The sequence below is a fragment of the Zymoseptoria tritici genome, chromosome 19 (assembly GCF_000219625.1).
Source record: "Zymoseptoria tritici IPO323 chromosome 19, whole genome shotgun sequence".
NCBI lineage: Eukaryota > Fungi > Ascomycota > Dothideomycetes > Mycosphaerellales > Mycosphaerellaceae > Zymoseptoria > Zymoseptoria tritici.
In genome coordinates this window covers 433,572-444,195 of record NC_018200.1, presented here as the reverse complement: position 1 = coordinate 444,195, position 10,624 = coordinate 433,572, and the positions used below count along the sequence as shown (strand labels likewise).

At 55.3% G+C, this 10,624-nt stretch overlaps 4 protein-coding genes across 4 annotated transcripts; 1 reads left to right on the top strand and 3 right to left on the bottom strand.

The window, feature by feature from the left end:
• Window positions 1–1,055: 1,055 nt before the first annotated feature.
• On the top strand, window positions 1,056–2,207 carry MYCGRDRAFT_97983 (uncharacterized protein; the record flags this gene model as incomplete). Its single annotated transcript, XM_003846993.1, has 3 exons — window positions 1,056–1,200; window positions 1,403–1,609; window positions 1,906–2,207. The coding sequence occupies 3 exons, from the start codon at window positions 1,056–1,058 to the stop codon at window positions 2,205–2,207; spliced, it is 654 nt and encodes a 217-aa protein (XP_003847041.1).
• A 495-nt stretch (window positions 2,208–2,702) lies between these two features.
• On the bottom strand, window positions 2,703–3,276 carry MYCGRDRAFT_106694 (uncharacterized protein; the record flags this gene model as incomplete). The annotated part of the gene is made up of 1 exon (XM_003846981.1): window positions 2,703–3,276. One exon carries the CDS (start codon window positions 3,249–3,251, stop codon window positions 2,724–2,726), a length of 528 nt encoding a protein of 175 aa, XP_003847029.1.
• A 2,505-nt stretch (window positions 3,277–5,781) lies between these two features.
• Window positions 5,782–6,338, bottom strand: MYCGRDRAFT_106691 (uncharacterized protein; the record flags this gene model as incomplete). The annotated part of the gene is made up of 1 exon (XM_003846980.1): window positions 5,782–6,338. A coding segment is annotated over one exon (349 nt), but the record flags the coding sequence as incomplete, so codon positions are not given.
• A 1,529-nt stretch (window positions 6,339–7,867) lies between these two features.
• Window positions 7,868–8,637, bottom strand: MYCGRDRAFT_97981 (uncharacterized protein; the record flags this gene model as incomplete). The annotated part of the gene is made up of 3 exons (XM_003846979.1): window positions 7,868–7,961; window positions 8,140–8,379; window positions 8,594–8,637. The coding sequence occupies 3 exons, from the start codon at window positions 8,635–8,637 to the stop codon at window positions 7,868–7,870; spliced, it is 378 nt and encodes a 125-aa protein (XP_003847027.1).
• Between the last annotated feature and the right edge of the window lie 1,987 nt (window positions 8,638–10,624).

Genomic DNA, 10,624 nt, shown 5'->3' with positions numbered 1-10,624 from the left:
GCTCCACCTTACAGCAACGACGCCATCGCTACCCCGTCTCATCCGCCTCTCCAGCAGTACAGCGAATTCAAAGCTGCCGAAGCAGACGAACAGACCTCCTATCTCGTCACTCTCCGAACCCTTAACGACCGACCTTATCCGAGATGGACTCTTCCATGCCATCTGCCATAGAGTGCATAGCCCTGAATCCGCCGCCGTCCTCGCCGCTGTACAGGCCGGAGTCCGCGGACTGCGGATCGAAATGCAGCAGACTTCGGGGAAGGAAAATCAGAGCACCTTGCGGGTTCCGGCTCCGAGTCAGGGATCCGTTGACATGGCCATCAATTCTCACATGGTCGTCGTTGTCGCCCTGCACATAAGCCATCCTTCTAACGAGGTCTATATCATTTTCCCGCCTCGTTAACATCGTCCATTTCCAGTCCCCAAGCAAGACCTCTTCTCAGTGGTGGACGCCGTCAATTGGATGAAGGTCTGGTGAGTTGAGTGGACACTTCTCGATGAATCAATGCGGATGAGTGAATACGGCTTGATCCAGGACGTCGAAGACAGGGTTGATCGATCCGAGAAAGATTTGACTAATCGAAGTCGAGCGAGACCATGCGGAATGGTGAATGACTTACAGTCGACTGGGCTTCGGATAGCAGATGACCGTCTTGTCGATCGCAGTGTCGCTCCAGAGGAGGATGGTCCTTGATCGCAAAGCCTCCACCCAGCAATGATTTCTTCCAGCAGCGTTGCTCGTCGCCAAAACTCTTGCTATGACGAAACAAGGATTTTGCTACGACGGCTCCTTAATGGCACTGGCACTGCAGAGTAGCGCCATCTCGCCTATATAAGCCGGTAGCACACCAAGTGATAGCCGAGCGGTGAAATGGTGTTCGGCAGACAGGCGCACGGGACACGCTTCGTAGAATAAGCACCACGTTTCTAAGCCATGGCCAACGGGAGGTGGCCTGAGCAGGGACCTGAAGCCTCGGCAGAGCTTTTGAAGATATGGCTAGATAGAAGGGGTGGAGGCAGCGGGGAGTGGCGGAGCGGGAATGATGAGGCCAGGCATGGTATCATGCGGTGAGGAGAATGGAGTTCTAATGCTCTACTCGCGATCCGACTCCGACTTGGAAAATGGTCATGTCGAGGAACCTCGCTATCCACTAGCATCGGTGATGATCATGTGCTCGGTCCTCCGACAGAGCGTTGAAGGTCAGAGACCGCATGCCGCATCCCTCCCTCCGTTCCCCGCCTTTCTGTCCCATCCAATACAACATCCCGAGATGCGGAAGAGCAATCTTAGTCCGCCCACCCCGACGGCAAGTAGAAGGCGACTAGGACTTTGCGCAGTGCGGAGTCCGGCTCGAGTCCGAAGCACATCGTCGTCTGCTGATACTACTGCCTTTGAGGGCAGCATATCCTGCACCCGGCAAGGATAGCGCGGTCGTCCATCGTTTCGGACATGGTGGGGGTGGTGGTGGTCGTAGGGGTGGTTTCGCGGCACGTCGAGAAAAGTGCAGTGTATCTCTCCAAGACTTTCAACTTCGCGAGCGCACGGCGAGTCTGCTAGGAGGAGATGTCGGAGGAGGAGATGTCGGAGGAGGAGGTGTCGGAGGAGGAGGTATCGGAAAATCTGCTAGAAGAGGGAGAATGTGTCGGGTCGCCGGTACCGTCGTCGCTGCCGAAGATCGGGTCCCAGCTCGACTCGGAGACGGATGCGCGAAGAGAGGTCGCAGCGGCTATGGCGACGCCATCTTCTTCGCCTGCGCATATATTATGGTGAAGTTGGAGCTGCGCCGACAACATGGCTCAACGTGTCGCGCGTAGGAAGGGTAAAGAGGCCCCGGTTGATCCATGTCCACCTCCGGAAATTCGAACAACGTCCATCTGCTCAAGCTGATGGAACGCGTTCTCTAGCCGAAGCTGGACTGGGCGGTTCGCGAAAGAGCAACGAGCCGGTGCATACGTCCGGCGAAAGCGTGAGGGCACAGCCTGGTTTTGCGTGTGCGAGGCCTTTTTGTCCGATGGGCCCACATCCACAGGATGGGCGGCCTCAATTGAGCGACTCTCAGACCGTGCAGTTGGTGTACGGCCTTGGGAAGGGGCATGCTAGAGCTGCGGCGCAGGTGAGCGTCTGCGCCAAACGTCTTTATCGCGCTGGCCGGCGTGAGACGGGCCTGGGTCTAGGTCTGCCCTCGGCCAAGTCGGTTGAGGCGTAGATTTTCGCGGCGAGCGGTGGTGGAAGTTCACGATGATCATTAGCGAAGTTCACGATGATCATTGGCGAACCAGGCGGGGAAGGCTCAGACTTGGAAGCCACTGGATGGGCTATCATACTAGTAACGACTGCTCCAAGTGCCGTGGCGACGAAGTGTATTTGATGAGAGAGTGGACATGTCACTACAGATTAGTGGAATATTCTGGTAGTCGGAGATACATGCCAGAGGTCTTCTCCATGGGCGAATGATGCCGATCAAAACCTTCGATTCAGTGCTGTATTGAACGAGGATTATGGTACCATTCCACCAGCAGTTCATCAAAACCGTAACATACGTACACGTAATTCATATGACCTCCATCCTGCAGCATCCCTCCTTGTAGCCCTCAGATGGTGTTCAGACTGGGAGGACAATGTTCTACGACCAGCAAGGCGTAGCACCTGTTCTTGTGTCAGCAAGGAAGGATAAAGGGAGCTTTGACAGGGAGCATCTCACCATCTTATCCTCGGGTCGATCTTAAGCATGTGAAGTCGTGAAGGGCGTAGAGAGCTCCGCTGTCGAAAGAAGGACTGCGATCTGGTCTACCCGCTTCCTGTTTGTAACGACTCTCTTGCTGATGCGCATCACGGCTTTGGAGTATGAATCATGATGGTCGCGGACCACTTCCACCAGCTGATCCTTCTTGCCCACCCACCCCTCCATTTCCTTCAGACGGCTCTCCGCAGCACTCCGCGAATTTTCGAGTAGCTTAATGTTCTCACTGTCTTGATGAGGATCGAGCTTTTCGATAATTTCCGTGAAGCCCGCACATTTCCGCCGCTGTGCCTTGAGCGTCTCGTCGTTGATCTGATTGGTTGTAGATTTCACCATCTCCGAGATTCCGAATTGTACCTCTCGAGCGACGCCCAGCGCTTTGTGCTCCGCCTCGACCTCAGCCGCTCGAATTCTGGCCGCGAGCAGTGCAGCATCCGTGATTTCGTCACCGCTTGGCTCAGACTTGATCGGTTCCAGAGAGCACGAAGCGTGGGACTGCAGGTTCTGCATCAACGCGGCAGGCGTGTGGGTGATTGGAGTTCCAGGTGTCTGCAACAGCTCAAGAGCGCCCTTCAAGACCCAAGCCCTCACACTCCATTCCGTGTCGCCGCCGTCCAGTAGATCAGAGATCTGCGTGGGCGCATCCTCCACTCCTAGGCTCTTGAAACATGCAGCAAGCTGAGTTGTGTCGACGTCGACTGACGCGCATGGGCCCTCCTCCATCCGCCGGCGTTTGTTCGTGGGCTCTGCAGCCGTGGGACGTGGCCAGGCGGCGGCGGGACCGGGCGCGGTGTTGATCGTGGACATGGTGCTTGTAGGAATCACCGGCGTGGTTTGTGTGTGCGCGTCTACGAATGTGACGTGGGGTGGCGATGGAGATCGAGGTGGGGATTGAAGAAAGGTTTCGTGTTCCAGAGGTCGGCTGTGGAAAAGTCGGCTTCCGCTTTGATGAGGTCGCGAATGTGGAAGGTGGCGTGGGAAAGAACTTGCCGTCGCATGCCTGGACAACACGTCACGTGCCGAATCCTCGATGGGACCAGACTCCGTCTCATCGCCGTCACCACCAGCATCATCATCAGCAAAGTAGACATCCAATTCACCGTCGTCGCCACGGGAAAAGACGTTGCTCACGTCAAGCAAGTCGGGTTCGTGTCCGCCTCGACGCTTTTCGACGCTTCGCTCCACACTTGACTCGGCGCCTTGTTCTTGGTCGTCTTCACAACTCGGCTGTCGACGGTCTTTGTGACTCTGCGCGATGCCTTGGTCCTCATCGTCTTTACGACTCTGCTCCACGCTCTGCCCTTCATCATCCTCACGACTCTGCTCCACGCTATGCCCTTCATCATCTTTGTGACTCTGCTCCACGCTCTGCCCTTCCACACCTTTGTGACTCTGCTCGGCGCTCTGCCCTTCAACCTCTTCATCGCATTGCGCGATGCTCTGCTCTGACTGCCCTGTATCCTTGCCCTCCACCGTTCCCCTGGGCACGCCATTCCGCCTGGACCGTGTCGGTGCTCTCTCACACCCTTCCTTCTCGAGCTGCGCAACCACGGCCTTGTAACTCCTGACATTCACGTAACCATCGTGATCCCTCTTGTTCAGGCCCTGCACCAACGCCATGCCCTTCTCCCTCTTACACATGCCAGCAATAACCTTGACTTCTTTCAGTCGTTGCTCCGACCGCGTTCCAAAGACGGCGAACACTTCCAGCGCCTGCAGTTTCCACTTGCTCTTGTCCGCCAGCCATTTCACGAGAGTGGAGCATCGTGGCGAGTAGGGAATGGCTTTGGTCAGAGCCTCGTGTTCGGTGGGAAAGGTCGTTTGGAATTCGGATGCGAAGGATGATTGCTGCTCCAACGGTTGGGCAAGATAGGCGGCCTTCCAGCGAGCAAGGGCTGTGTCGCGGAGGTAGGATAATACGGGGACGGTGGGAGCGGAGCGGATCAGACCCGCAATCGCTGCTAGACTCGCGGTGTCGGCATTGTTCGCTCTTCGTTGAGGTCGTCGCGAGGGCTGAGCAGCCTGATGCTGTTCGGGTTGACACTGAAGGTTGCTGCCGAGATGCTGATGGGGTTTCGCCATAATTTGTTGCCCGAGGGCATTGCGGGAGGATGCCGAAACTCAGTTAGCTCGAGGATCAGCATCAGCCGGCATTCAACCAGACGTGAGCGCGCGTCAGTCATAACGTTGCTAGGTTGGAAGCGTGTGGAGGTGGAGGATGATATCACTGCACGCACCGCTTGCACTTTGTGCCTACCTTAAACATTACCTCAAGTACCTCCCGTCGTCTAGCTCTACCTGAAATCATCCCGACTTCCGAATCTTCCCTTCTCCGGCTCCCGAACCCATCTCCGCCCCAGCTTCTCCGCCCGCCGCGCCGCTTCCTACAACCTCGCTAACCTCGTCCACAACCTCGTCGCCCTCCCCGCCGCGCCCCTTCCGCCTGCATCACCGGCCCCCTCATCGTCTCCACTACCACGCCCACTATCCTCAGCGCCTCCGCCAACTTCTCAAACTGCCTCTCCATCCCCCGCACCCGGATGCCAGAGCGTCCGCCTCTCCCAGCATGCTGCAACTTGTGAAGTATCCGCTCGCGACACGCGGCCATGTTGGTCTCACTGAGAGTCAGACCGTGCCGGCGGACGCTGTGAAGACGAAACGTAGCCATCCTTGCCATAGCATTGACATGTTCCGCACGCCTTTGCCTAGCAAGCGACGCATTCTCCGTGCCACGGCATTCATACAGACGATACAGCAATGCCAACTTGCTTGGCCCGCCGACGGGCCCAAAAGTCGCTGCGCGGACTTGTATGTCGCGCCGGTACTGCCGGAGGGGGCTAGGTAGACGTGCCGATGTGTGTTAGTGGTTGCTGCAAAGAGCTGGATGCGATTGCAAAGGACGGAGAAGATCTGGACAGGTACACAGTCAGGCTTAGCACAACACAGACCTCTCTTTTTGTGCATCGCTCGGAATGACCATTGGAACTGAGGTTTGGGATGCACTGTTGGGAGTTAACGGAAATGCACACCATGAGGCGGAGCTTGCAATGTATATCTCAACAGCCTGCTTCTCTCCCTTCCTGATGTGTCACGTCTTGGTCGGGTCTCAAATTTCCAGTCTTCGGCGAAACAGATTCTCGGATGTCTTTCGATTCTTCTGGAGATGTGTCGTCTCGGTCGGGTTCCGCCATCATCGAGCAGATTCAATTTGGTAAGGTCGCAGCTTGACGGTCGTGCCATCAACTGTGCTATCGACCGTGCCGTCCTCGGAATCCTCTACGAGGTGGTAGCCTGGAGATCACGCCATCAGATGTGCTATCCCACACCTCCTCCTCGCGTTCTTCCTTCATCTTCTTGCGCTGCTCGACACTTAGCCGCCGTCGCGAGCTAATCAGGAAGGCTGTCTGACTCCCTCTCCTGCTCCCCAGAAGCGCAAGGGTTGCGGACCAGGTCGAAGGAAGGGAGATGTCGGTCTCGCAGTAGGACGGATTGTAGGTGCATCTGCGGGATGTGAAACGTTGGTAATTTCGATTCCAGAGATTCGACCGGATGAAGAGTGCCAGAGCCGGGAGATGCCGCAGCGAGGTGCGCCGCATCGCCGTGGATGGTCGGGTGGTAACGTCGGGACATGTTGGCGACTCGTCAGACTCAGAAAAAAAATCAATTTTGCTCAGACCATCAATTGGGCACAGACCATCAGTTGGGCAGGTCTGACAGCATTGATCCGCCAGGCGGATCGCGAAGTTGACGATCATTAGGCCTCAGGCCAACATATCGTCGAAAGTTGACGATCATTATGCCTCAGGCCAACATATCGTCAAATTCTCGCAGCACCGTCAAGTGCCGCAATAACTCATAGCAGCACCGTCAAGTGCCGCAATAACTTCGAGCAGCACCGTCAAGTGCTGCAATAACTTCGAGCAGCACCGTCAAGTGCCGCAATAACTTCGAGCAGCACAGTCAGTGCCGCAATACAGCTTCAAGCCTTTGCTGTCGCCCTCCCCCATCATCACCCGAACAGAACGACCTTGTCCCGGAACCACCGAATCTTCCTCCCACCGAATTTGCTGAAGATGCAGCGTTCCGCCTGATGTGAAGTGCACGCCGTTTGGAGGCTTACTATGGCATCTCGTAAACCGCAGCCATACGAGTTCCAGCAATTCAAGCCGCCGCGCTTCTGAGGGCCGCGTTTCTCTTGTGACCGATCATTGCCTGCTACCTCCCACTCTACCTGTCTCAAGTCTCCTCATGGCCGTCGAGAATCAACGAGTCAATCGTGCGGGTGCGAAAGACTCGCCAGGCGTCTTTCGTAACCAAGACCCGTCCGTCTTGCTGCGAAGCAGAGTGAGAAGATTGCTCAGACTCTTCTCCTTGGAGGCGTAGAGTGAAAACCCCGAAAAACATACGCAGATCTCGCATCCGTACTCCGACATTTGAATCGGCAGAACTTCAAGGTCCAACATCGCGGCGTTTTAAGATCATGACCCAAAAAATGAAATTCGCAATCACCCGTGAGGACTGCAAAACCTCTTAGGAAGAATGAAGATAAAAGCTAGGCATCTAGAGAGCAGCAGCATCCTGCACATGCCCGACATCCTTGGACTGCTTTACTGTCTCAAAGGGGAGATGCCTCAGTGTGAAGCTTGCGCCTCGAGATCAGCCGATGTCTGCCTCCACCAGCGACTTTCTCCCTTGATGGAAGTCTCGGTTAGCATCTCCAATCAAAACAGTGAGTTCCTCCACTATCAGATCCTTCTTTTGATACAGCTTGGCAACTTCATTCTCTTCGGCACCCGTGTCTTCCTCCGCCACTAGGTTAATGTCAACTTTGCGCTCTTGTCGGGAATGCGGCCATCGAACCTTAAACGTCTTGTCCACTAGTGAAAGGGCCCGACCTCCTGGTCTCGGCTAGAAAGCGGCGGGAACGCGCGATTAATGAACGCCGCCGTTGTTCGTGCTCTCGACTTCGCTGCAGATTGGACTCTGCTTACAAGATAGCCGGATGGCAATAGTGCGGCGTTAGTTCGGGAACGGCGTGTGGTCAGAAGAGAGGTACGTAGAAACGGTTGACAACGCCAGTCGTACTTGATAGTTCCGTGAGTTTGGAGTACTTGTCCTCTTCCTTTTTAACTATCGGTAGCGCGGTTGAATGAGGACGCTGCAGGCGTGAGGAGGTCGAATTGTGCTTCTCTTCGTAATGTGGACGCCGACTTGGGCTTTCTTGACAACGTGTATGCCTTCCTTGGTGAAGGCGGTCAAGACCAGGGAGCGTCGATGGGACGCCTACGGTGTGACGGTGTTCTGCGTGGCCAGTGAGTTCCGGTAGGATCTCTGCACATGAAATTGACTTGTTCAGGAGGTCTCTCTCTCGCCGGGAGTGGAATTGAGGTATTCATACCTTTCGCTGTTGCGTCCTCGCAACTTCTCGTCTGACTCTTGCTGCAGCCATGGCGGATCACTTACTGGTTGTAGTGTCGTGTGTGGGGTCTCGTGCGATAGTCGATGCGACGATGCTTCTTCCGTGTCGCCACTACCAGGTGTGCTGTGTTGATGATCCTCGATAGTCGATGTGCTGCTGAATGCATCGCCTCTACCCATCGTAAGTTGACCAAATGACTGATGTCGTCGAAATGCTTGACTGTAGAATATCGTTCATCACCAGACTGTCCGTGCTGGGAGGATTGCTACCGTTCGGTATAGCTGCTCTCGATGTTTCAACTATCTTGCGTTGGAGTAATACCAAAGCTGCATTGCAGCACCTAACCTTACTCCTAAGTGACACCGTGTGAGGCCTCGTCTCTCTGCTTCGCTATCCATGGTATCTGCTGCTCGTCCAAGTAGTAGTAACATACAACAAAGCCGCGAGCCAAAGGACTCCCATCTCGTTTCGGTGCATTTCGATCTTTCCAGCCTCCTCTACTCTGCTCGTCACTCTTCCTTTCCGGCACCTCACTGCCCTTGCCCAGAACTTTCCATTAATCTTCGTGGCTAACTTTCTGCGGTAACCAGTCGAATCCAGCTTGCTCGTGCGTGGGACTGTCCCGGCGTCGGCTTCTTGTAGCGAGGGAATGTCGATTTCGGCCTCGGCAGAGACCGCATTCCCATGGGCAGGATTACCAGGGTAAGGTATGTGCTATTTCGGACATGCCTGTGGCGCCAAGATCAGACACCTGCAATGTGGTGCTGTGAAATGCCGAATGCATCTCGTCCTCGAGTCCCTTCGCATTCTTGGCCTATCCTTCTGCGACTGCGAATCGAGGCTCTTTCGTGGCGCTTGACGTAGGTTGATATTTCTTGTTGTCGTCTTGCGTGTAGAGGAGCGACGCGAACACGTACCGCTCGCTTGGAAGACCGGGCAATTTTGAGTGACACTCTTGGAAGGCCGCGAATCATCTCTTGCACAGCCTCGCTCGTTGCTTCCAGGTATAGCAAATGTGTTTGACTTGTCGACTTGCATAGACGTGCCAGGTCAACTCGCCTTCTGTAGGATGGTATGCGGTCACAGTTCTCCTAGACTCGTTGGTACTCTCCTGAGCGCTGGTGGAGCTGGCAGTATCCGATGTAGGGGTTTCTTGAGCCGACGTGGTCAAACCGCTTCTCGTTGAGCTGGTGACGTCTTTCGCGGACGTGGATTGCGTCTCGCTGGATGACGTCTCGGTGGCGCTTTTGGTGGCGGTCGCAAGGCTAGACGGATTGAAATGTCCGATCGGGGACGTAGAGATCACCGTAGCGCTGGTGGAAGATTCAGTTTAAGATCCAGTGCAAAAGGTGGAGTATCCGATCAGGTCGGTACAGGACTCCGCAGCGCTGGTGGACGATTCAGTCGAAGATTCAGTGGCAGAAGTGGAAGACTCTCTTACCTCCTGCGCCCGTTCTGCAGTTGCCTGATCATCTCCCTCTGTTTGACGATTCCATCGCAATCGCTTCCTTCTCCATCTTCCATTGACTGTGTCGATCGCGCAGGTAACAAAGTCATGCTGGTGCATCGCTGCAATCGAGATGTAGTGATCGGTGGGCAGCTCGACTGCTGCCACGGCTGTTCGCAGGCGTCGGTGGCTCTCTAGCGACCTCGTTCGTCATGGCGCCGGAGCACACGGTCGGTCCTGAAGTCGTTTGCTGACACGCATGAGATTCGGTGTACGCTTTGGTGGGCTGAGATACTGCCTCCCGATGGTTCACATCCGAGCGGCATGGCCACGGCGACGATCCACTTGCTTCCTTCTCACACGCTCCGATCCACTCCTTCTGCACGCTTTTGGATCAACTCCAAGCCAAGATTTGGTTCTCCGCTGCATTTTGATGTCTCTGATACCGGGGCAGGCATCACGATTTGTCCTTGTACGCCTTCTCATCCGCGATCTCCAGGTGCTCAGGTTCGGGATTCGTGGTGGCAACGGATATGCGGGTAGCAGCTTGAGGGTATCGATACGGGCATTTCGCCGCCGAGCGAGAGGACCACTCGGGTCGTAGAGGATGGTGAATGGAGTGGCTCGAGGAGACCTCGTCGAAATGTCATTACGAAGCTGTGAAGTGCATCAGTGTGTGCTGTCGTTGTTGACGTTCCAATCGCGGTCTGGACAAGAGATACCGGAGTCGAGTCTGGTCGGGAGAGCGCGGAGAAAGGCGTCAAAGATTGTTGACGATGTATTCGTCCAAAGCAGGATGGAAGGTCGTCAAAAGCTTGACGATGTGTCGGCCTGAGGCAGATTGATCGTCAAAAACTTGACGATATGTCGGCCTGAAATCCGCTCGATGCGTCCGAGACAAGCTCTTCTGCTTCACGACGCCTTCCGCTGCACATTGTTTTTCTCGCCCTTGTGCTGCACGTGAACTCCAACCATGGCCAACAAAATCCAAGAAGATATTCCATCATTCTGTCGATT